The sequence below is a fragment of the Staurois parvus genome, unplaced genomic scaffold (genome assembly GCF_062004578.1).
Source record: "Staurois parvus isolate SC_StPar_1 unplaced genomic scaffold, SC_StPar_1.0 ptg000294l, whole genome shotgun sequence".
Classification (NCBI taxonomy): domain Eukaryota; kingdom Metazoa; phylum Chordata; class Amphibia; order Anura; family Ranidae; genus Staurois; species Staurois parvus.
This window is the reverse complement of record NW_028318090.1, coordinates 1,701,156-1,728,997: the sequence shown is the minus strand read 5'-3', so window position 1 is coordinate 1,728,997 and position 27,842 is coordinate 1,701,156. Positions and strand designations below refer to the sequence as shown.

General features: G+C 41.5%; 1 protein-coding gene across 1 annotated transcript in view; it reads left to right on the top strand.

Moving 5' to 3' along the window:
• Positions 1-3,955, top strand: part of ITGA1 (integrin subunit alpha 1) — a 190,037-nt gene extending 186,082 nt beyond the window's left edge. The window contains exon 30 of the mRNA XM_089682692.1: positions 378-3,955. Within this exon, the coding sequence (XP_089538818.1) occupies positions 378-422 (45 nt within the window). The 3' untranslated portion in view covers positions 423-3,955. The remainder of the gene's footprint in view (positions 1-377) is intronic.
• The last annotated feature ends 23,887 nt before the right edge of the window (positions 3,956-27,842 follow it).

Sequence of the window (27,842 nt, the reverse complement as noted above, 5' to 3'; positions counted from 1 at the left end):
CCTGAGCCAGGAGTTGGATATTAAAGACCAACTTCACCTTCAATGATATTTCAGTACTGAGTGGACATCTTTATATTGCATCACACACTGGGTAATAATGTCTCTGACACTATTGATGAGTTATCCCATTCTCTACATGCAACTCCTATTTAATTCTATGTAGGCACAGATAAAGTATTACTGCCTCAATCAAAGTTTGATAAAAGGCAATGCCAGATGTGAGGACTAACCACTGGAGATCTACAGAGAGAAATGTAGAATGTACTACAGCACGCCTGCATATACTGTGTACTGGGATGTCAGTTTTGGATGTTGTTACCTTTAGATTAAATTAATTTCTATTGGAATAACATAATTTTTTTTTTTTTGCTTCACAGCTTGGATTTTTCAAAAGACCACTAAAGGAGAAAATGGAAAAATGAGAAGAAACTTTTTTTTTATACAGAACATTCTGTGAATACTTGAACATTGGCTCAGGCGTATTTGTATAGGAATATTGAAATGAAAATGATTCTTAAATGTTTTTATAGACGGTTTTATTGATTAAGGGACTTTTCTGTACTATAATTGGACAAGTTTCTTGGGGACCTGACAATGAGAAACTGAAAAGCACAAATGCTCCTGTCCTGATCCACAATGCAAGAGGGATTCAATCCCATCGTGCTGTGAGTGTAGCTGTCTATGTGTCTACTGTACTTCCTATAGAAATCAGCAACATATGCAAGATTTTTGCATAGAAGGAGATGGAACAGCTGGGTACTTGCTGTTGCTAGCAGTTTGGAGAGAATCCTGGTTATCATCTTCATAGGGGCATTACCTGATCTTGACCATGAGCAGTCCCACAGCCTGAAGCCTCCTTTTCTTACAAAGGCCCTGTAGTCAGACGCATGAAGCACAGCTTCATGATACTATTAAAGATAATTTGTTTCCTATCGGAGTAATCAAGAGGCATTTATAATGGTATATGCAGCTGGGAAGTTAGATTGCTCCCGTATACTTTTCAACAGCAGGGATGAGATAAATCAGTTTGGCCCAAATCTACTGGAAACTGTCACATGACAGAAGGCTGCCAATCCAATCAGCTGAAGCTGTGGAGTTCCCTGCCACATGTAACAAATGAGCATGGTGACATCTTTGACCAAATATGGTCACATGGCCATATTTGAACAATGTAATTTACCAAATATGGCCATGTGAGCTTACATAGTTCCACGCTTTCATACAACATATATTTTAATGGGCTTGTTTACACTTGTGGTTGGGGAGTGCCAAATCCCTGTGGTCAAGCCATGTTTTACTACCTTTCAACTGCTACCCCTTTAGCTGGAGAAAGGGGCAACAAGGGGTGTACACATGCCGTGGCCTCAATGCTTTGCTTCACAGCCACAGCAGGGAATATACCCAGTCACATTCGGTGGGCACTATCACTTTCTGAGCGTGACCCTTTCAGTCGAATGGGGCCGCGATGTAACCATATTATTGCTTAAAACCCAACTTTAGGCAGCTAAATATATATCCCTTGAAGTGGGGTTGAACCCACGCTGCAAGGATTAATTGCTCATTTAGGTCTAGGGGAACAGAAAAGGAAGCCTTAGTTCCTGCTACCAAATTGGTCTCCAAAGCTCCTTTGCAGTGCTTTAAGATCATGACATCATCAAGACCAAAGCAGGGTCCATTGCTCTGCATTGTATGTAATGCCGCCGAGGGACAATTCCTACTGGACCATAAGAGAGTGTCATTTTCCGGGGGACAGAGTTTCAGGTAAGTAAAAGTGTTTCTCTTCTCCCCTAGACAAAATGAGCAATTAAGGTGGGTGCAGCCCCACTACAAAAAAATGATTTTACATTTTCCCAGTTGGGTTGTAAAGAATCCTTCACAAAATCTTGGTGGCTATTTAAAGCAAAGCTATGCTTTATCCATGCAGGCCAAGAAAACGGGTTTGCTTTCCTGCCCCCCTCCACAGCAGCACTTAGCTTTCCTTTGATCCGCAGCCACTCCTTTCAGCCTCTAAGAAGTAAATGAAGTCCTGAGTCATTCTAGTCTGAGCCTACAAAGGAATAGATAGCCCTTTGCCAATCACCTATGACAAGTGCTGTCACATGGGAGGAACCTGGAAGTAAGCAGCAGGATCGAGGGGCATTAAAGAGAAGCTGTTGTTTTGCCCTGCTTGGTCCAATTATATGTTTTCTTTAAGTCCATGGACATTTTACAAGTGTTATTAAATTCTAAAGCAACTTCACCTTTTTCTACCTTCCTGAAAGATACAATATATGGAGGTAGAAAGGTGACTAGATCAACTTAAAAAAAAAAAAATATTTGTTATTTCTTTTATGGTATCTATGGTACCCAACTAGGAAATATTACTGGTATCTTTGGTGCTCATTTTAGTAGTCCAGATTATGTAACAACAGACTGTTGGCTTAAACCCAATTGTTGCTTTTGGTAGACTTCTGTAGAGATACTAGTTATATGTAACTATTCAAACGTATACCTCAGAAGCCACAGTATGGTCATCAGTGAAATAAGAGAAAGTTGTTTGTGCAATTTACTTAAAGAGTGTTTCTAGAGCAATTCAACCTGGAAGACTAAGAGCATAATGTGATTGCCGGCCCTCACCAAGGATCCCATTACTCACCATGAAACATCAGATTCTGCCCACTGGTGGGGAAAGATCCACAATGAAGAAGACCCTTCCCATCATCAGACCTGACAACAGCTCACATGATGAAAAGAAAAAAAATGTCTGGGTGATAAGATAGCATTGGGGGACAAAGTTGGACTTAGTAAATTGCACACACAAAAATGGTATGGACTGCTGGCTTTTCCACTTATTTGAGCCTGAAGATCCTGAATACAACATGGATTTCAGTAAAATCTGAACAGACATAGTGAAACGAGGCCTACAGTGACTAATACAAGTAAATACAAGGTGGATTATCCTATTGCCTTGCAATATTAAAATTGTGATTCTCAAATGAATTTTTTTCCACCAAACATAATTTAAAATACAAACTAAGCAATGCATATATTGGAAGGCACTATAACAACAAGCCATATTTAGTGTGTTATATGTGCACAAAGCCCAGAAACTATAGGAAACTATAGCAGCAAAACATATTTAGTGTGTTATATTTGCACAATCCCATGAGCTTTAAGGCTTACACATCAAGCATAATATGGTATCACATCCTTGCACAGTAAATGGTACAATGCTGGCTCTGTACACTTCATTAGGCTTTAGAATTTAGGTATTGTGTTTGTTTAGCCAATTTGTTGGTCTGATACACTGTAGAAATGCTCACTTGTCATGGGACTTTTCTTGTTGTATATACTAAACATTTGTCATGTTTGCCACTTTTAAGCACTTTATGGTTTAGAAGTTGTTAACCTATTATATTGTTGGTTATGCAGTATGTAGAATATTTGGGTTTTTTTGTTTTTTTGTCCAGGTTACGTATACTAAACCAAACATATAAGAATAATGTACATGTTCTGTAGTAGCCTCTATGAATAGTTCCACACTCACTAGACTAATAAGATGAATAGTAAATTATTTTTAAATTGGCTTTAGATACAGTAAGTTTGCACATTCACATTTTTTGACTGTAAACAAATGTTTTAATATGTTGTTCTTAAAACAGCTTTGGACACATTTTGCCTTTTGGAAATATATAATTAAAAATGTCAGTTTGGCCCTGATTCACTAAGATGTGAGTGTAATAGCAGAGACTGACCATTCAGGCAGACTCCGGTCAATCAATCAGTCGTCTGACCAGCATCTAGCAAGCTCATTGACGAGCGTCTATTGACTACTTTGCTATCACTGGCACATTTTTAGGTGCAATACTGGATATGTTCGCTAGATGGCGCACAAGCGCGGGCTTTATTGACATTGGCGTTCTTATGATGGCAAAAGAATTCTTAGAATGTAATAAATAGTATACCTGTATTAGAATTTTCTATTTTCTTCTATTTTTTTCTTGCTGTGTCTCCAAAATGATCAGGAAACTAATGCATTTACTAATGAATGTCATACATTCTGTACTCAAATGTTAAACATTTTCACACTTATATCTCAAATAATTTATATACTTCTAATTTCCCAATATAATTATATATCTTCATTCTCTTTAATCACGTAACTATTCTATGGTAAAGACGAGTGCAGCGCTATAAATGCATGTGATCAATAATGAATGCATGTAAAAACCAAAAAGTGCAAAGAATTGCAACAATGATGTAATATTGTAAATGGTGCTAAAATAAGTTCATAGAATCATTCCTGAATAATGGAATGTCCTTCGTGTGAGAGTACCAACTCGGAGAGTGCCTATGAATGGCACGTGTGGTCTCTCCATGACGGACAGTAGTGCATGAACTTGTGAAAGGTAAACCACCCTTGGGACTGGTCTACACTCACCAGAACAAAAGTATTAATGTGCATGGGTTATACACATCACACATCTGGGGGTGCAGCGGTATGCTGGCAGTTATGGGTTAGTCATCCAGCTCCATCCATCCATCCATCCATCCATCCATCAGGTTGGGTGCCCAAATGGTCCTGGGGAGGAATTAGCTCAGCCACAGGAGCCAGAAAGGTGCTTAATAGTGTAGTGCACTGTCACAGGGGTGGATGACCTTTCACGAGTTCATGCACTACTGTTCGTGGTTATATTTATCTTGTGTAATACCATTTTACTAGTCTATATCATGTGACCAGCGCTCGCTCTATCATTTTTAAACAATGTAACTATTCTACATTATAGCTCAAACTGTGTCTCCCACAGTGGTTTAGTGGTTAGAGCTCAGAACTTACAGCACTTGGGTCATGGGTTCTAATCCCAGTCATGGCTACATCCTAAAAAATGGAGATCAATTTTCTGGGTTGTGTCAGTGCCAGGAATATTGATCAAACAATTATGATTTTGCCTAATGACTAGAAAGTGGATGAATGTACTCTTCTGCCAATTAGGAAATGTGCAAGTTTCATGTCGTGTATATTTCATTGTAACATTTTTCTCTTTTAAATCTGTCTCCTTATACAACTTGACCCCCTCCCCCACCCCGTCATCACCTGTCCCATATGCAAATCTATGGATCACCGCCCCACTCTTTAACTATCTATTTACTGATCAAGTGAATGTGTCTCATTTTCTATCAGCTACAGCTCAGATCTCACATTATTATACAATTGCTGATTGTATCTCACCACTAGTCTGATTGAATTCACAATTCCTGGTCAGTCCCGTTCCCTGACCTCTAATAACCTTTAGGGCCAGTTCACACTACATGTGTTTCAGTTGCTTTTTCGGCATCACAAACGCACAGAAAGAAGGTTATATGGTTGTCAATGTCATAGTTCACATCAGCACTTGCATTTTCAGTGCATTGCAGGTGCTGTAAACAAAGTTGACCACGCTGCATTGTTTCTGCACAGAACTGTACTGGAACACATTGAAACGTCCTTGAATGTACTAAAACGCACATGTCCCTAACTACATTGAATACAAAGAAAATAGAAAAAAATAAGTGGAAGGGATATAAAAATGCAATGTAAACATGTCCAAAACGCATTCAAAATGTACTGGAACACACTAAACATGCATGCCAAAAGGGCATGAAAAAAACCCATCAGGAACACATCTAGACTGTTTCTATAGTGTGAACCAGCCCTTAGGACTTGTTCACACCATTGGTGGTGCAGAAACGCATGCAAGAACACACATTTTCCAGCACAGCAAAGAAATGCAATGCCCTATGTAGATGTGCGCAGGTACCATGATGAAAACGTTGTTGCACCTACACACGTCTATTAAAAACAGCCCCATTCACAGCCACAAATACGCATGGCACCACACTACTGTGCGGTTAGGTGCGACAGACTTGGAAAATAACATAAAAATAAGCCAACATGGCTAAAACATATCTTGAAAATATGGGGACTCTGATATCCGGCGACAGTCCGTTCACGAACGAGAAGCAATTCTGCACCCCTAAAACCAACATAGAGGAAAGGGATGGTCAAATTGCTGTGCTGCTTCCAAACCACCTCTGGCATGCCAGGGTCATTATGCAGGTCCTTGATGCCAGTTCTTGCCTGCGGCCACAAAATATCCACTGGCCACGAGTGAAGGTGAGTGGAGGACGTGAAGGTGGATTTCTACCAGCTTCAACCGCAAGCAGTACCACTCCTGAAAAATGAGAGCAAATAATCATTGACACGTCATCATGACAGTCAATTCTCAGTGCAGGCTATCTAGAGTGTCTTTCCTTTTTAACCATTTCAAGAGTTCAAGGAAACATTCTTGGAGCATCTACTGTGTTTGGAAAGGCCAAAGGTCCCCCCCTCCCCCAGGCACACTAATGCTTATGCAGGCCATAGACAGGGAGAAAAACGGCCGATTTTTCTTTTAAAAAATGAAAAATTGGTTGTTCAAGCGGCCGACGTTACCAGCAATGGTAAAAAAAAAATCGGCCGATTTTCATCCCGGCTACAGCCGGCAAAAAGTGTCTCTGCAGAGAGCTCCGCTATTTCTTTGACAGTTCCTTGACATTTACAGCGGTTGCAACAATGTATCTATTTGTATCCATTTAGGATACAGATGTTTTTATTCAGAAACAAATAGATACAATGTTGCAACCGCTGTAAATGTCAAGGAACTGTCAAAGAAATAGCGGAGCTCTCTGCAGGGACACTTTTTGCCATACTGGAATTCCTCTCATTTTTCATCCTTCTTCTTCTTCTTCTTCTTCATCATCATCCTCTTCTTCTTTTTCATCATCATCCTCTTCTTCTTCATCATCATCATCCTCTTCTTCTTTTTCATCATCATCTTCTTCTTCTTCTTCATCATCATCATCCTCTTCTTCTTCTTCATCATCATCATCCTCTTCTTCTTCATCCTCTTCTTCATCATATTCATCCTCTTCTTCTTCATCATCATCATCATCCTCTTCTTCTTCTTCATCATCATCATCATCCTCTTCTTCATCATCATCATCCTCTTCTTCATCCTCTTCTTCTTTTTCTTCTTTTTGTCTTCCTCTTGCAGGTCACTGCTCATGTGCAGATTTTTTATCAGTAAAAAATCGGCCAATTTGCCTATCATTGCCGCGAAAATCGGCCGATCGGCAAATTCGGCCGTTTTTTTTTCCAACTTTACCGAAAAAAAAAATCTGCCAAAATACCGAAAAACGGCCGAACAAATAGCCCACTAACGATCCAAAAATCGGCCGATTTTATTTTCGGCCGAAAAATCGGCCAATTTTCGACCCATCTATGGCCTGCATAAGATATGGTGTGGCCCTAGGGTCAATGTGTGTTTAGAATACTTCCAAAATGCACATACAAAAACACTCCATCCAAATGCATGTTGCATTTCTATAGCATGTTAAACAGAAGAAAAATGCACTTACATAATGTTAACATACGCAAGTAAAAATAGACAAAATCCACACCCTTTTATTCTGGCTTCACATACATGCATTGTGGTCTAACACCGCACTCCTGGGCAAATCACATGCAATTTGTGTGCGTTGCAATTAGAGACAAACATTTTGCACACCTCAAATTGCACCGCATCCGGGCCAAAAATGTGCAGGACCCTTTTTCAGGGTATGCACATGTATTGTACTGTCCAAGGCATTGCACACTAACGCATTGCACACTAAAAATGTCAAATGCGTTAGTCTGTACAGTGCATGAGTGTAAAATGCTTTAGTGCACACTGCAGTGTACAACGCATTGCACAATGTAATACACTGTAATACCGTGTACACCCACACATTGTAGACTGTAATGCACTGTACACTGTCATGCAGGATAGAGCTACGCATTGCACACTGTGATACCGTGTACACCCACACATTGTAGACTGTAATGCACTGTACACTGTCATGCAGGATGGAGCTACGCATTGCACACTATGATACGCTGTCCACTGTCATGCAGAATCCAGCAACGCATTGCACACTGTAATACCATGTACACCAACACATTGTAGAATGTAATGCATTATACGCAGTATACATGTCCAGATATTCAAAGATTAGCCATGAAGGCCTAGCTGGTTACCTATTGGGCGACCGCAGATAGCCGAATAACGCTACACTGCATCCAGGCAGCTCTGGGAGGGTGTCATATGACATCCTGGCAGAACGCGCTCTCCGTGATTGCTGTGTCCTAAGGACACAGCTGATCACGTGATGTGGTAAAGGCCAATCACAACGGCTTTTTACCATGTGATCAGCCATGTCCAATGACACGCTGGTCACCGGGAAATGCATTTGCAGGGTCTTGGCTGCACTTTCATCACGCTGTCAGAATGTGTGGAAAGTACTGCCGAGAACCAGCAGTTATCAAAGCAGGGGTCGGCCCCGATGATCAGTGCCCACCAGTGCCACCCAACAGTTCCGCCCACCTGTGGCCAGCAGTGCCACCCACCAGTGCTGCCTCATCAACGCACATCAGTGTTGCTAAATTACCAGTTTACCAAATGTTATAATATAAACAGCCTTTTATTCATTATGAGCTATTTTGTGGTTTATCGAGCAAAAAGTAAAACACACAGCAGCAAGTCAATACCACCCAAAGAAAGCTCTATTTGTCTGAAAAAACTGATATAAATTTAAGATGGGTACAATGTGGCATGACCGCACAATTGTCATTCAAAGGGTAACAGTGCAGAAAGATGAAAATTGGCCAGGACAGGAAGGGGGTAGGAGTACCCAGTAGGCAAGTGGTTAATATCATTGACCCATCAATACCCAGGAGCTAATGTACAGATAAGTAGCATGTGCACCAAGTGAGATTCTGCTAGGCCCCACCCACAAAATTGCAATTACCTGTCCTTCACATGTTATTAACATATTTGCAATGGCCACAGTTACTGTACATATAAGGATCATCTCCTCAGTTGAGAACTGTACTCTCGCCATGTCCAAATGCCAATAAGGTTATCAAAATTTTCAACCAACACAAAACCTCCAACCACTTGTCATCCACTTACACTCCCCACAACCACTTCCGGGTGCGTGCGCACCAGATGACGGACTTCCAGGATAGCCGTTCATGCGCCATGGGGGACACCTGTTTGGTGCTTATTTGTTTGCAATCGCGCATTTTTATGTGCGGCTATGATAGCTTTCGCAAATGTGTGTTTCTTATTGATTTGTTTTTTTTAACCTTGGTTAATAGTTGTTGCCAAAGGCCAAAAATCAACAAAGTGTGGACTATTTTATTACTGTAAATCGAATTGTAGAAAACCTGTAGCTGGCTGCACAGTGAATGTGACATTCATTAGTACATAACAATATTGTGGTGCAAGTGGGTTTTTTTTTTTGGTTTTAAAAAAGCCAGTTTGCACCCACTTGCATATTCACGCTCTTACAAGCTACATTTGAGCAGATTATATAAGTATACAAAGTAACTATTAAGGTTGTTCATATATTGAACATAAAATAAACACAAAAACATCGGTCAAATATTTATTGATCAAATATATCGTCATTTATTTGGTCAGCAGGAAAAAGTAGGTACAGTCAATATCTTGGTGAGTCACAAAAATAGGATTGATGTGGCAAAAATAAAACACTCCTGCTCACAAGAGCTTACAATCTAAAGATACTTCTAGTGAACTGTGTGTGCTCAGGTTATAGCAGGAAACAAAGGGGAAGATGAATCAAGTAACATTTTCATGCACATAGGATTTACTTACACAATCACTTAGTATGAAGATCCATTCACAAAAAAAAGTCTTCAGATCAAAATATCAAGAAAACAAACATATGAAAAAAAAACCCTCCCACCTCTACAAATCCCCTCCCACCTCTACAAATCCCCTACACATACATTTGTCAGCAAGTTTGTCAGAAAAATGCATTGGAGTCTAAATAAGCAAACAAAATTAAAACAAGAGCAGATTTTAAACAAAACGATTGACATGTGTGAGGCTTTCAATGCAAAGAGAAAAAACACAATCATTGTGCAATAACACACAAACACACTTTACAAGGCCAAAAATATGCAAACATTTCCAGCCCACTTCCAAACACAGCCTGAGTGGTGTCTGGGGCAATTCAGCACAAAATCTCTTCTTCCCCCCAACCACTACAAGCAAGGACTTAGTCACAAACCACCCGGCCTAGTAACAGGCCAAATCACTCCCTACTGCACGTCTTTATATAAGCTAGGTTGTATTTGGAGCAGCCAAACAAGGCCCCACACCCAATGAAGCCTCACCCACCACTGACCTTAAGTTGGTCAGTGAAAGTGTTTTCACCTGATGAATCCGCTTCCTACCTGCATTAACCCTTGGTATACAGGCCCCACAAATCAGAAAGATATATACAGTGAAATGTACGTGTGCAGCATACAACAGAACATTGAGCAGGGATGTGAAAGGGAACCCCAATTGGAACCTTTATTGCTACTATGGTCACAATTCCCTCCAGATTCTCGCATGAGTTAAGACAGTCACATGACCACATCTTGTATGCAATACTGAAAATGACAAATCGATTTGACTAGTATGGTGAATTTCCCATCAATTGGTAAAACACTCCAGAAATCAAACATCACCAAACATTACACTCTGGGCAAAGCTGATTTACAAATCATGCAACTTACAGTAAAGTTGACCATTTCAATGCAATTTTCAAGACATCTGACACAGATCTCTATGCAAATTGCCACTAAAGTAGTACATGTACTACTATAGAAATCAGTGTTTGAAACGCACCCATATGGTCACTCTAATAGCAGACAATAGGGTGCGACTTTGCAGACGATTTACAGCTTGCATGTTGTGCAAATCACATGCCAAGTCCCACTCAATGTGCACGCTATTGTAGCGTTCATATTGTTGTGGTTCAAACTTGGTCGGAGCCGCAAGTAATAATAGAGTAATGAATACACTACTTTTCATGCAATTTGCTGAGAGATCGGTGTCGATTGTCTTGCAAATTGCACTTGAAATCACCATGTACCCTAACTTTCAAATCATGCAACTTCTATGCAAGTCACATGATGTGACTGTGGTGTCAATAACACCACTTAGAAATCTGCTTTAATGTGACCGGGTAGCCCCCAGTAACATTGTTTGCGATTGCCATGCAATTGGCATTACAGGCGACTTGCAAATCGTAGACCAAGTCGCACCCTATTGGCCACTGTAGGCTCTGTTCACATCCAATTGGATTGTGAACTCGTGCAACTTCACTGTAAGTTGGGCAATTGCCGCATCGGATTAGATGTGACAGTGGTGTTAGCCCCCAGTAACATTGTGTGCAATTTGCCATGCAAAGGGCAAGTTGCTGGCCATGCCAATCGCATGACAAGTCGCATCCAGGGTGTGCAATTTCAGGTGCGATTTGTGAATTGACATGGTACCTGATATTGGATATAATGAATGTGAATGTGAGTGTATTAACGTACGCCATTTGTTGCAGTGAGAGTTCAAAGGTATTTGAAGATTTTGGCCATTTATTAGCAATTTAACATCTAGACTCAAATAGAAATCGCAATGCTACACACAATTGAAAACACAACTAGTTAGTAATTCTCTAGAAAACACAGTAAAATTGGCAACTTAAACAGTAATTTTCAATTGCATATAGTGTGAACGAAGCAGGAAAATTAACAAAGGAAATAAATCTTTGAAGGCGTGCGGTCTGCTTTGCATTTGGTGGAAAAATCCATACCAGTATTTGTGACAAGTTTGATGTGTGGATTCACCAACCAAGTCTTTTCTCTCTCGCTCACTCTTCTTTGTCTCACTGGCTCGCTCTTCTCTCTCGCTCACTCTTCTGTATGTCTCTCTTTATCACTCTTCAGTATGTTTTTCTTGCTCACTCTTCTTCATCTCACTGGCTCGCTCTTCTCTCTCTCTGTCAGCTCTTTGCCTGCCAAATCCTTCACAAAAGTGGGTGGAGTGTAAACCATCATTATCAAATCTATTAGTGCTCCAGGCTCTTATCTTACCCCATTGTATGACATTCACATAAGGTGCAGCTTTGAAGGTGTTTCAACAGACAAGGCCTCATTCTAATTCACATTTTAGGGATCACTTAGACAGAAAGCAAAGATGTTGCCAGAACATCTATTTGAAGACAGCCACACACGGAGATCATACTACTTCCTTGCCGTGGTTGGGATTCAAACCGACAACCCTAGAGCTGTGAGGCAGTAGTGCTAACCACTAATCCACGGAGCTACATTGCTAATCCAGCCTGTATTTCTGTGCTGTGAATCAATCCTAGGTCCCTGGGCAAGTTCAGTGTAACTACCAGATATCTCCAATGTGACACAAATGTTGTGCTATGTTACCAATTCACATGTATGTTGGTTCTATGTATCCCAATACAAAGGATTGCAATACTAATACAGGCGTACCTCGGTTTACCAATGCCTCAGGGAACGTCATATTTGGGGTACAAATGCCAAACCATTTCAGTTAATTGGTCTGTTTACAAATGTTTGAATAATTTGGTATGGGCATGTGGCCTGGTATGGTTCAGGAGGGGGGGGAGGCGCTCGCTTGTCCCCCCCCCCTTTCCTGACCTGCTGGGCTGCATGCTCAGATAAGTATCTGTTATGGATTTTGGGGGGTACCCCATGCTGTTTTTTATTTAATTTCAGCGTGGAGTTACCCCTTAACATCCATACGAGACCCGAAGGGTTTAGTATGGATGGGAGTGGGGACCCCACGCTGGGTTTTTTACAAATTGTTTATAATTCCCTGCAATACTTTTACATCAACTGTCAGTGGGGAACTCCGCCGACAGCTGAAACATGAGCGCTGCATTGGTTTTTGCTACTAAAATGCTGCATGAGTTGATAACATAACTCATGCGGGATTGTAGGAGCGACAGCCATGTGTTAATGTTTCAACTGTCAGCGGGGTTCCCCACTGACAGCTGAATGTAAAAAAAAAAAAAAAAAAAAAAAGCGTGGGGTCCCCCCTCCCATCCATACCAAGCCCTTCGGATCTGGTATGGATATTAAGGGGGAACTCCACGCTGAAATAAAAAAAAACAGCTTGGGGATCCCCCCAAAATCCATACCAGACCCTTATCCGAGCATGCAGCCCGGCAGGTCAGGAAAGGGGGGGGGGACGAGCGAGCGCCCCCCCCTCCTGAACTATACCAGGCCACCTGCCCTCAACATGGGGGGGTGCTTTGGGGAAGGGGGGCTCCCCCCCAAAGCACCTTGTCCCCATGTTAATGGGGACAAGGGCCTCTTCCGTTATTGGGATAATTGGTCAGCCATTTTTTGGGATTTTAGCATATTTTGTTTACCAGTAAAGTTGAAAATTTTTTGTTCCAAATTTACTGATAAAAAAAATGTGCCAAAATCCCGAAAAACAGCTGACCAATTAACCCACTAACGGCCCGAAAATCGTTCGATTTTCTTTTCGGCAGAAAAATCGGCCGATTTTAGACCCATCTATGGCCTGCTTTACATGGGTCTAAAATCGTCCGCAAAAAAAATCGGCTGATTTTCAGCCCGTTAGTGGGTTAATTGGTCAGCCATTTTTGGGGATTTTGCAACTGTTTTTAATTGGTAAATTTGGATAAAAATTGGCCGATTTTGCAGATCGGCCGATTTTAGCTGCAATGATCGGCAAATTGGCTGATCTTTTAACAGATAAATAATCTGCACATGAGCCATGACCTGCAAGAAAAAGAATAAAAAAAAAGAATAAGAAAAAGAAAAATGCAGGCCTTGGGGCGAAAACTGACCGTTTTAAAAAAAAAAAATCGGTTGTTCAATGGGCCGACGTTACCACCAATGGTAAAAAAATTGTTCGATTTTCGCCCCATCTACGGCCTGCAAATATAATAGCGAAGTAATTACTTCTGTCCCTGCAGAGAGCTGCGCTATTCTATTTGACATTAAAAAGTATAAAGGTTGCAACATTGTATCTATTTGTATCCGAATAAAAACATCTATATCCGGAATGGATACAAATGGATACAATGTTGCAGTCTCTATACTTTTTAATGTCAAATATAATAGCGGAGCTCTCTGCAGGGACAGAAGGAATGTTTCAGCTGTCATCGGGGTTTCCCACTGACAGCTGAATTTTAAATTATTTCCGTGAATTAAATAAATAATAAAAAAAACAGCGTGGGTCCCCCCTCTCATCCATACCAAGCCCTTCAGGTCTGGTATGGGTATTAAGGGGGAACTCCACGCTGAAATTTTAAAAAAAAACAGCGTGGGTCCCCCTCAATATCCATACCAGACCCTTATCCGAGCATGCAGCCCGGCAGGTCAGGAAAGGGGGGGACGAGAGAGCGCCCCCCCCCTCCTGAACCATACCAGGCCACATGCCCTCAACATGGGGGGGTGCTTTGAGGCAGGGGGGCTCCACCCCCCCAAAGCACCTTGTCCCCATGTTGATGAGGACAAGGGCCTCTTCCCCACAACCCTGGCCGGTGGTTGTGGGGGTCTGCGGGCGGGGGGCTTATCAGAATCTGGAAGCCCCCTTTAACAAGGGGGCCCCCAGATCCCGCCCCCCCCCCCCTACGTGAACGAGTCTGCGGTACATGGTCCCGCAGACTCCTTCACAAAAAAACTAAGTGTGGTGTAAAAAAAACACAGTACAGGGTCTTTGACAAGTCCTTTATTAAAACAATGTCCCCCGAGCTCCTGCTAGCTAACTAGCTGAATGCAGGAGACAGTCTGACATTTCTTATATAGCTATGGGGCGGGGCCAGCCGGGAACAGCAAGCATGTGACATGGGGCGGGTCACTCGGATGATGTCCCCGGCTGGCCCCGCCCCATAGCTATATAAGAAATGTCAGACTGTCTCCTGCATTCAGCTAGTTAGCCTCAGCGGAGAGACAGGGTGACATTTCTCAAATAGGTAAGGGGCGGGGATGATGTGCCCGGCTGGCCCCGCCCCATACCTATATAAGAACTGTCAGCTAGCCTCTTCTTCACAAGGCTGGAAGCCTCCGACGGGAGCGGAACCTTTTTTTTTTTTTCTTTTTTCGGGTCCCTGCCGCCGCCGCCGTGATTGACGTTGGATCTACTTCGGGGGACATTGTTTTAATAAAGGACTTGTCAAAGACCCTGTACTGTGTTTTTTTTACACCACACTTTTTTTTTTTCGTGAAGGAGTCTGCGGGAGCATCTACCGCAGACTCCTTCATGTAGGGGGGGGGCCGGGATCTGGGGGCCCCCTTGTCAAAGGGGGCTTCCAGATTCTGATAAGCCCCCCGCCCGCAGACCCCCACAACCACCGGCCAGGGCTGTGGGGAAGAGGCCCTTGTCCTCATCAACATGGGGACAAGGTGCTTTGGGGGGGGAGCCCCCCCTGCCTCAAAGCACCCCCCCATGTTGAGGGCATGTGGCCTGGTATGGTTCAGGAGGGGGGGGGGCGCTCGCTCGTCCCCCCCCTTTCCTGACCTGCCGGGCTACATGCTCGGATAAGGGTCTGGTATGGATATTGAGGGGGACCCACGCTGTTTTTTTTTTTAAATTTCAGCGTGGAGTTCCCCCTTAATATCCATACCAGACCTGAAGGGCTTGGTAAGGATGAGAGGGGGGACCCACGCTGTTTTTTTTTTTTTTTTTTTTATTGTGGACCTTTATTTTTACATTCAGCTGTCAAAATAAATATTATCTAGACCTTTGAAATAAGTAAAATCATTACAGAAATAATTACAAAGGATAAGAAACAAAAATAGAATCACTAGAACTAAGGAAATCTAATTAGATTACATGAAGATATGCCGAGTGCTGTTTATTAAACACAATAGACGCCAGCGAGTACCGGCTGTCAGAGGAATCCACAATCAGATTCACTATTAGTCAGTGGCTAAAAAGCAAACGCCCATGGCAGAAGTCTAAAATGTGTTCTGCACATGCTCAGTTGTATCTGCCAAAGACACTGCACGGGCTTCTAGATTTTTACTGTGTCGATTTCCTTGAAAAAAACGATTTTTAACACATTTTTAATTTTTTTGGAAATAGCAGATATTGTTTAAAGTGAAGTCCTGATATTTGGCAAAGCAAATTTCTAATTGAACATGTCTCTGCAGTGATTTTTCATGGTTTTAGACTTGCTTCTTAGCAAGTCTGTTTTGTGAGTCTGATTTCGGGCGTGTGTCTTTTTGTGAATTAGATTGGGCATCTGCTTATGGGCTCTGCTCAATAGTGAATTAGGTTGCAGGGTAAAAAATGACGGACGCCCATGAAAATTGGGCTTAAGCCCATAAATATGCGCCCACGCCCAATAGTGAATCAGGGCCTTTGTGTCTGTCTAGGTGCATTGTCTTAAATCTAATAAAATAACCATTTGCCTTTTTTCAAAATCACTGGTCTGCAGAGCGTGCCTTAAAGTCCAATTAATAATTATGTTAAAAACAAAATGTGCCTTAAATCCAAAGGTGTCAAAAGTCTTACAGTTTGTTTTATTTAGAAAACAGCCACAGCATGATTAGAAATCCTGTCCCTTGCCAACCTGACGCAGAGAAGGACCAATTTCCTCTGCTTTGAAGCAGATCTTCGTGCTAAAGTCTGGCATATCAGCTATACATATCCAATAAGCAGGGTGCATGAGCGTGGTTCATTGCATTGTTCTAGGTCTGATTCATCAAGGATGTGTCAGACATTTGCAGAGAAACCCTTGCTTCAACATAGAGAGCAAAGGGGCCTTATTTTCAGTATTCTGGCAGGGAACAGGCTTTTCTCGCTCAAAATGGAAACTCCACTTTTGATGAACAAAAAAAAGCCTCTCTCCTCTAAGGGATAAATGTATAGTGCAAAGATTTTAACAAACTTTGGTAGATTTCTACCTTTCCTTTCCTTTTATGTACTGAAGAAAAAGCTGTGATTCTTCAATAGGAGGATATGTGTTCTTTATAACCACCTTGGTGCACTCTCAGTGTTGCAATGAGCAAAGTTGCAATGCCTGCATCCCTTTATAAGTAGTTAACCCTTAGGTGTATTTCAGCAAAAATGAAATTCTTATTGCCAAGGATCCCTAAAATGTGACTTCTATCTTCGTGCAGACATCTGAGAAAATCAATGAGCCAACCACCCAAGCAGGAAATGACATTTCTGGGAATGTTCTGTACACCAATTGCGTACAGACCACCTCCAGTTTGCCATATTGGATTATATTTTTTGACAATTTTAGAAAATTAGAGCGGCTGATGATTGAAATGGAAAGATAATTTTTATTTTTGATTTGAAAGTGAAATTTCCCTTTAAAATTAACGTTCATTTGGGTTTTTAAAGCTTTATGAAGGTTTCAAAGCAGACCCTGCAATTCAAAATACTAAAATTAGTACCAATTTGATAATACACTATACCTTCAGCCACTCACCTGGTACAAATAACAGCCGTCCAAAACTTTATGGCATCATGGTGATTGGATCATGACAATGTAATCTGGTGGTTTCAAACAATTTCAAGCATTCTTGAGAAAATATTAACATGAACCCATAGCAGTCTACAGGAAAAAAAAAAGTTGTAATCCCAAGTGAAACCAATTCTCAATAGGCGTTTTCCCCACAATACTCCTAGGCCTGTCAGCTCAATTTAGATCTCAGATATTGTTTCCTTTCTATTAACATTCCACCATCACCTAATCATCAAGGTAATGATGAGTTGGATATTGTACTCTTCATTCCTTGAAGTCTCCGTGGCAGTGAGGCAGTGGTGAGGAAGCTAGCGGCACTCTTGGCCAGTATAATAAGTTGAAACTAGTAAATTAAATTGGAAATATTGCATTTAGCATGCTTTGTACTAAAGTACGTAAACGTAAAACGTAAAAACATTTATACAGATGAAAAATTCATACTTTAATAAGAATTCATCCTCTAAAACAATAGAAACTGCCATTACTTTTACAATGAGCATGTATGCAGTCTAAATGAGTCATTTTTAGATTTGGCTATCAATCTGTGAAAAGTTTTGTATTGCATGCAAAAAGTTCACAAATGCGTTTTATGTAATTGCAGTCAGGTTGTCAAAGCTATATTGCAGCATGCAAAATTAATAAATTGAGCCATTCTGTAATTATTTTTGTGGTATAAAGCCCAATGTACATTCAGAGATCCAGAGATTGTACAGCTTATGAAATATAATTATTAGATGGAGTTTCCATGAATTTGCAGGCAGGGTCAGGACAAGGGATGGGCAAGAGGGTCAGCCGCCCAGAGTGCAGTGGTGGGGCGGGGCAGACTCTCACCACACATGAGCTCGAGATCAGTGGCTACCAACCACTGGGCCGCTCTGGCAGTTACTGTGTCACACTGTACATCTGTGAGATGGGGAAACAGCTCTCATTGTTTGAACACTGATTGTGTGGAAGTAAATGAATGTTTTGACTGACATTCTGCGGTTTAGCCACAAGATGTCACTGTTTTTCTAACACAGCCTCAGATATTTGTATATTCGTGAAGAGGTGGAGTTTTCACAGAGAGTTGGAGTGAACAGGAAGAGGAAACTGCAACCATGTTTTGAACGGTGCTGAATGAAGGGGCCGTGTGAGCTGAGAGTCCGATGACATCCAGGTGTGGGAGCTTCCCTCGGTAACCAGAACTGCGGCTAAGTGAAGCTGATCGTGTCCAAGACCCTGATCCTGTTCAGAGAAAGGAAGATTGCTGCCAGTAATGATGATGAGAGCAGAGGAACAACGCAGCATACACTGCAATATCGCAAGCTTGTTGGAGAGACATTTGTTCTGTTCAGAGTCACCAGCGGATGCAAAGCAGATCCGGGTCGGTAAGATCGTGCACGCACCTCATTTAAGTGTTGGCACCTTTAGACTGAGTCCAGGCCTATAGTTAGTTAGGGTCTCTGTTTGTGTCAGGCCACAAGTGTTGTTACCGATTATTGGAAGGACTCCACAACTTAAAGTGACATTTCACATTGGAGAGCTGATAAAATCCTACAAACTCAAGCCAGACTGGTGTTTTGCTCAGAAGGAATACTCAGGCACGTGCTACAGGACCAGTTATGGGAGGGGGAATACTGTAGATTTGTGTAAGATTGTAAGCTGTTGTGCTGCACCGCAGGCTAGCCCATACTATACACCCATACACTGATTCCTGCTCTCTTAGGGTAATAACGGGTAAGGTGTGGCAGCTTAGTTGTGCCCGCCAGTAGGTAAGTTACTACACTTTGTACCTTCATCCATCAGGAGGCGCCGTGCTGTGCAGCACAAGGGTCTCAGCCTTTGGGCTAGGTGTATGTAAATTTATTGTATGTTCCCAGCATTTGTGGTTGTGTTTACTTGCCACATCTAAGTAAAATTCTGTTGTGGCAAAAGCTGGTGTTGGGGTTGCTTTCCTCGTTCGTGCCTTCACTGTATCCTGGGGAGCCCAGCCTGGTACACGGCTTACACATCAATGTGCCCACTCTCTGCCAGCAACAAGCATTTGCAGCTACCTTCTAGTTACTAAAAAGCAAGGAATTGACCATGCATGTGCACATGCCATGGCAGCCAGAGCAAGGGGACAGAATTGACGCAGGGTGGCACACCCCATTCTATGGCACGCATTAGGAGCTGGAGAAGAGGTGCAGTTCCTCATCCTTGCTCTGGGCCTATCCCAATACTGCTTGCAAGAGTAAGCAGGAAGATTGGTGATAGATCAGCCAATCACTTAGGGAACTTCAATGTTTGTTACTCCAAAATGTTCTATGGTCTCATTAAAAGGTACGTCAAGCCACAAGCTTTTATTCTAGTTTTGGATAGAGATGTAAGAGATTAGACTGCCCATTGGGTTTTTACTGCTATCTGGGGCTCTGTTAGATAGATTACTCTCACTCCAAGTCCTGCTAAATAATGTTTGAATCAAAGTTAAAGTTTGTCAAGGGTTCTAGCATTCTCCTACTTTACTAAAGAAAATCCAATTTCTCTCTGTCTTGCTGTTGCAAAAGTATCCTTACTTCTTGTTTGATAAAATGTCAGCAGAACAGGCAGTGAGGTAAATCTTTATATACTCAGCTTTAGTAGCTCAACCTGAAATATACACACACGGAAATTTATAATTCCTCGTTCTCAACTTATCCTTTATGGGACCTCTCTGTCCAAAACTCAAGCAAAACAAGTTGTGCCCCCCAGAAAAGCAGTGTTTGATGTTTCTTTAGCTATCCCATGGTGCTCTGGAACTCTTTTGTCATATTCATACCCTTTATACAGATATAATATACAGAGAATGTGATAAGTACATTATAGACAGGTATATATCAACATGACAGTATACGATATCTAGAAAAATTATGTTTTATTTAAGGATCGTGTTGCAGTGAGTCTGATGCACATAAGTTACAAAAATACACAAGCAATTTGCACATAAATCACATGTAGCATCCCTGCCCTGGGCTCCCTAAATTTAGTGTATAGTCTGCTGTAGCCAACTGAGCTGCAATTAATTTGCAAGGTCTGATCAGGTTCATCCCTAAACCTGGGAACTTATTGCCTTTGCCTGCCTCTGCAAGAATGTTTCAGAAATAGTGTAGGAGAACCAGCCACTGGATTATGAATATTATCTGACATTAGGCAATCCCTCAGAGGGAGGCCCAGAAGGTGTGGCTCGGGAGAAGATAAATAATTGGATCTGCTCAGAACTCCCTCTCTTCCAGGATCTCTCCTCTTCCTCAGAGCTGTGTCCTCGAAACGCGTTAGCCAGTTGGTCATCCAGGGTTCCATCGTATGGACTCAGATGTTGTTTGGATCATAAACCTTGTTCAGTTTGACATGCCTGTGTTATAATGTCCATTGTGAGTATGATACCTATTTTTGTTTCTTTATTAAATTATTTTAAACGATAATGCACTAGGTCGTGCGCCCTTTTTCTGTTTCTCCATTTGTATTCAGTGTATTCGGACCACCCCGGTCTGTTGAAGGCAGCAAGCAGTGCATATTCCAGAAAATTCCAGAACATTCCTATTGGGTCTACTGAGTCCTTTCCTAGCGCAGGAGTAAAGTGTTTGTTGTGTTAAATGTAGCACTATCCCCTTAGGAGTTTCTGAAGATTTGGGAATCCCTATAGTCCTTCACAGCCAGGCAACACTCATTTTTCACAGAATTGCATTCTGTAGACAGTAAACAGTCCTTGAGCTTGGTTTTTATGTTTTATTAGGGGTATAGAACTTGGATGGGGTTCAGGGATGTATGGGATGTCCAAGCAACTGTAAACTGAAGACAACTTCCTGGCAACTATGTACAAGTCTTTACACAGCAACCACGTCTTAGTGCTCTACAGCCTCTTTTGGTGTACCACCCCAGACCCCAGATAAATCCTCTTCTTTACCCATCTGTCTGGAGGAATCCCTGAGCAAGGGGTTCCAGTGTCTGCCACCTGAAGATGAACAGTCTTGGGTAAGGAGTTAATCAGGTTTCCCACCAGAGTGCTCTTTTCCCAATTAGCTGGCCCAGGGGGTTTATGATTACTCACTCAGTCTCTTTCCTGTAAGCGTGTTTAGGTAGGTGGTTGCCTTCATGCCTTCTGCTGGTCTGGCTCCTTTTCCGGGCTCCACAGTTAGTCCTCCCTCCAGGGACTGGTGAGGCTGAGCGATCCTCCTGTCCAGGTCCCAGCCTGAAGGTAGGCCCCTTCCCACTGGGCCCCCTTCCTGCATCTCTTCCTCTCTCATATCTTCCACCCAAACTCTCCTGCCTCTGAGCAGGCTCCACCACTCTTAAGGGCTGTCCTGATCCCATGCCAAGCCTCCTGCTTGGGGATTAGCCAGGATCCCTCAAGTGTGCAGACAAGCTCCTCCTCACCCCTGCCCACTGAGTTCTAGAGACTTCTCCAAGTCTTTAGATCAGAGGGAGGTATCAGTGAGCTAATATGCAGAGCCTCTGAGCCCGGACCCGAATTTCACCTCTCTGACTATCTCCCAGGCAGCTACTCAGCCTTCTAACTAAAAATAATTAGCTATCTCCCCCTAGCTAACTAGGAGGGTGCTACATAAAAAATGTGTTTTTACAGCCATCGAATTTACTTATTCAGTTATTATTTTTGTTTTGCATAGTCCAACTCCAAGCATCATCCAACCCACTTCTTGTGAGCTCAGCCTGTTATGGACACGCCTCCCAGGGGGTTGTTTCATCACTCAATGAACTCCTAGACAGTGTGCCACTCATGTATCGTTAAGTGAACACCAAGTTATCCAGGAGGAAGGACCAACCAAACTTGCTGCCAGACAGACCAGAAAGAAGACTGTAGAAATACAGATTGAGTTGGGATACCATACACATTATGCAAGGCAATTGTATGATACAGAGTATTGCCAAGTGATTCTAACTAAAAATCTAACTAGATGAAATTTCCATTTCCATGTTGAGAAAGTATAGTTAAAAGCAGAGAGAGAGTTCAGTTAAGGGCTTGCTTCCACAATTATGAATAATAAAGTGGTTTACATTATGTTATAAGAAGAAGTATAGTAAACATTATGAAATAAATTATCATGGTTATTACTAGAGATGGAACACTGCAAAATGTGCTCCACTAAAAATCTGTCTGATTCATGGTATGTCTTTTCTGTCCCGAACTGCAAAGAAAATGGTCCCTACTACATTTGTATATTCAATAAGAAAAGAGTGCAGCGCTAATAAACAATGAATGTATACAAAGATGTTCCTGAGGCTCACCATAAATTCGTAACAGTGAATAAGTTAATAAAAATAGTGTTGATAAAAGTCCACAAATTGTTATGTGACAGTTCTCTGATAATTTAGAGAGGTTATAAACGGGCAGGTGACTCCAATATTCTAATCAAGGCATAAAACTTGGTGTCGTGCAGGAAATATTAAAAATGCGCACTCACCAGATGCGCAATAGATAAGCGCAATGATCAGCCAGAGGTCCCCTCTTATCCTGGAGAAAAGATACAGCTTACACTGGGTACTCTCCCTCTGTATTGGAATGGTGCCTATAGAGGTCTTCTCTAGTTGTGGGCTGCAGTGGAGGTCAGCAAATTATATCCCTCTCCTCTGGGCCTTGGGGGTGGTCACCAATGGGTCCTGGGGGTTAAATGCTCGACGTGAAGCAAAGAATAGTATCCATAGTGCAGTATGTTGAGTAATCAAATAATTTATTGTGGATGGAAAAAATTTAAACATTTAAAATTGTAAACACACATGATAAAAACAGGAAAGGCCTTCACCAATAAATACAGGTAGATGTGTAGCATAGGGCGGAAAAACCGCTAGATAAACAAACCAGCTGGGTAGTTGTATGGTAGTTGTGATGTCAAAGGCGTGTGTGGCTCCTCCTTGGCGCGTTCTCAAAAGGGGTGATGCCATAGAAGCCTAGACGTCAGTTGTGGTGCTATTTATAGGTATACTTGGCGCTTTAAATGAGCAAGCAATAAAGAAAAATCCTCCTGCGCTTGAAATAGAGCCCTAACCCTAAAAGCTGCTGACACTAACCTTATTACCTATTAGGTGAAGTGACTAATTATTACAAAAAAGTGTAGCGCTAAATAAATATACAATATATATAAATAATAAACAGTGTAGGGACACACTCAATCCCCTTAAAGATACTCAAAGAAGGGGATAACTAAGGGAATATAGCAAGTGCAAGTGATAAATGCTCCAATCGTGATTCACAAAAAATGCAACAGTGACTTTTAAAATGAATATAAACTCAAAAACAGTCCACACACAGCGCATATATATATATACACTATATAAATTCTGATGAAAGTGCTTCCATTCGATAATCATGCAAGAGACTGTGTATAATTCGTGATCAATCCTCCAGTGACCTGAGTGGCCACTCACCTCATTAACTCGACCCTACAGGGTCAGCTCGCTCAAAGGATCACAGCAATCCTGATAAGGGCAGATTCCTCACAGGCTCCCCTCAAGGAAATGAACGCTCCTTATTCCAAGCCTCCATGTAGTACAGTGATACTCTCACCGGATCATATATAGACAAAGAAAGCTACCATAGTGTAATCCGTTTTAATAAACCACATATAATAAAGATTGCCCACTCACATGTAATTCCTTCTTGTGTACAGCTTCGTATCACCTCATGATACTCCATGGGTATCCAAAAGGTGTTCCAATATGGCCCCCACGCCGGAGTGACGTCACCGCGCACTACCTCCTCGCATACCGACGTGTTGCGTCACGTTGTCACGTGACTTCCTAAGGGTATATCTTATCATATAATCCCCCTTTTTAATCCCCCTCCCCAAATGCAATCCCATGTCAATATTTTTAAAGAATTGGTTCTGAAGGATATAGAATCAATAAATTTAAATGTCCTTATAACCAAAAAGACATAGACCTAGGACTAAAAGCCATCTTAGAGAAAAAAGATCTAGTGGTTAGACCCGCTGATAAGGGAGGAGGTGTAGTTGTATTAAGTAAGACAAACTACATGGCGCAAGTATACAAAATTTTGAGCGATAAAGATACAGATCAACAATTACCTAGAAATTCTCAAAAGCCTAAATGTGACTGAATGTTAATATGGGAATTGAGAACACTATCCACTGAAAAATATGTATTGGAATCCAACTGTGGACATGTAGGTAATACTAAGGATAGTTATCCCCACTTCAATCTGATGCAGTACCCTAAAAGCCAATGCCTTTCCACCTCCAGGAGGTGGCATTCTCATGAATGAGCACAACATGGTCTTGATATCGACAATGGGAGTATTGCTGTTTAACTTTTAAAAGGCCATCTTCATTATAGGGTCAAAACATAAGGGCTTATGAGGCTGCAGTAAACAGTTGAACATTTCTGACGTCCCAGAAACAAACACATGGCACATTCGTTTGTGGCTCTCTTACATCAGTTCTAAAGGCAGCCTTCTGATCGAACTTTCACCGAGAAATAATCAATCGATAGTCGACAGCACAATTGGTCAATATGCCACACATGGGGAAGTGTAATTTTACTGATGGTTGAAAGATACAAGCGTAAGTCATTGATCATTGAATCACCATGCAATTTCCTAATCCAATGATCAAAATATGATCATCTCAGTGGTGCCAATTGATGCAAAATGAATTAGAATTTTCCATCCTGGTTGATGTAAACCAAGTCTAAATTTATTTTAAGGGAAGTTTTGGTTATTCAATTGGTTTCTGATTTGATAATTTTGATTGAATTGCACATCGATCAGATAACAAAATTGAAGCATATATGGCCACCATAACCTTTGAGAGGCTTGACACAGACAGTGATAGGCCACGTAAAATGTCAGAGTGGGGTCAGCGCATGCTGAAACGCACAGTCTGCAGAAGTCGCCAACTTTCTGCAGAGCCAATAGCTAAAGACTCCCAAACTTTGTGTGGCCTTCAGATTAGCACAACAACAGTGCATAGAGAGCACTGATTTGATCATTTTGATCGAATTGCACATCAATCAGATAATAAAATTGAAGCATATATGGCTACCATAACCTTTGAGGCTTGACACAGACACAAAAGACGACCACATCTCTATTTCCCCCAATGTAAGCTCATAATCTGATCAAAATACAATCATATACATTAACAAAGCATCTCTGTGCTGCCAATAGATGAAACACAAGCGATAACTTTCCGTCCTGGCTGATCGACTCGGTTTCATCAAATACAAACTAAATTGAATCAAAATCTATAGGAAAAGAAATTATGCCTGATTGATTGTATACCAATCCGAACACTTTGATGGAATCACACACTAATTGGATAAATGTTAATAAAAGTACATAAAGGTCAATTAAGGAACACACACCCAAAGCAAGGAAATAACAAGAGCCAAAACTGTGCCTTCATACACAAAGAACAATACAGATAATGTCAGCTTATACTTATACTGAAGTGCTCATTTGCAGATTATACCTTATAGAAATTACAAGCAAATTGAATCATTTGCTTGACTGCAGATTCCACATTTTACTTCTTTAGTATGAGACCTTATAATGTTTTTCTGGTTTCATCCACAACAAACTGTCCACATCTCACTCGTTCCATTTTGCAAACTTAATATTTTCTGAAAAAGACTGAGCAGGCATTTGAATAACTAATTGAATAATTTGCTAAAACACTTCTTATGTCATTTCCCAGATATTGTTAATGTTTAATGAGATACTTACACATGCATAACATAGTCTATAGTGGATTAGGCTTCAATACAAATGTAGAGGGTAAGATTTCCAAGAATAAAAGTGGAACTCCAACTATCTAACATGGTACACAAGAGCCACGTTATGCATTAAATACACTTAGATTTATAAGTCTACATACAATCTAATACCATTGCCACCTTTCATAACTCTTTCTTGCTCAGAGGTCATTGATACATACACTATATTGCCAAACGTATTGGTACACCCTCCCACAGGTGTATAAAATCAAGCACCTAGGCATGCAGACTTCTACAAACATTTGTGAAAGAATGGGTCGCTCCCAGGAGCTCAGTGAATGCAAGCATGTTACCGTGGTTGGTTGCCATCTGTGCAATATGTCCATCTGTGAAATTTACTGGCTACTAAATATTCTACGGTCAGCTGTTAGTGGTATTATAACAAAGTGGAAGCAACTGGGAAAAACTGCAACTCAACTACGAAGTGGCAGGCCACTTACAAATGACAGAGCTGGCTCAGCACATGCTGAAGTGCACAGTGCACAGAAGTCGCCAACTGTCTGCAGAGCCAATAGCTAAATACCTCCAAACTTTGTGTGGCCTTCAGATTAGCACAACAACAGTGCATAGAGAGCTTCATGGAATAGGTTTCCATGGCCGAGCAGCTGCATCCAAACCATACATCACCAAGTGCAATTCAAAGTGTCGGATGCAGTGGTGTAAGCAAGTGCTTTGCACCACTGCATCCGACGCATTGTGCCAAGTGTAAAGTTTGTTGGAGGGGGGATTATTGTGTGGGGTTGTTTTTCAGGGGTTGGGCTTGGCTCCCTAGTTCCAGAGAAGGGAACTCTTACCAAGTATACCAAGACATTTTGGACAATTTCATGCTCACAACTTTGTGGGAAGTTTGGGGATGGCCCCTTCCTGTTCCAACATTTGGACACCAGTGCACAAAGCAAGGTTCTTAAGACATGGATGAGCGAATTTGGGGTGGAGGAATTTGACTGGCCTGCACAGAGTCCTGAGCTCAACCCAATAGGACACCATTGGGATGAATTAGAGCGGAGACTGCGAGCCAGGCCTTCTCATCAGTGCCAGATCTCACAAATGTGCTTCTGGAAGAATGGTCAAACATTCCCATAGACACACTCCTAAACCTTGTGGACAGCCTTCCCAGAAGAGTTAAAGCAGTTATAGCTGCAAAGGGTGGGCCAACTCAATATTGAACACTATGGACTAAGACTGGGATGCCATTAAAATTCATGTGCGTGTAAAGGCAGGCGTCCCAATACTTTTGGCAATATAGTGTAGAAGTCCAGGTCAAATTTAACAGACTTACTGGATCACTAGTTGAAAAGGCCTAAAAGAAAAAAGAAAGAAAACGTATGCAGCCACACATGTGAAGTGGTATAAACCCAAAAGCAAACATTTATTATATTGAGCTTTCTATTGGTGGTATTTATTCACCCCTGAGTTTTTTTTATTTTTCTCTAAACATTTTGAAGAAAAAAAACATTTTTCTTCATGTCTCTTATAAAATTTTGCAAATAAATAACCTTTCTTCATAAATATAGATCAAAATGTATTCTACTACATTTCTTTGGTGAAATAACCCAAATCACTGTATATTATTAAGTCTGTAGGAAAGTTATAGAGTCCACAAACTATGGTATGTATTGTATATCTGAAAATCAATCAATCCAGATGTACTGACGCCAGGATAGTACAAATATCCCCCAAATAACCCCTTTTTTGAAAATAGACAGTCCATAGTATTTATT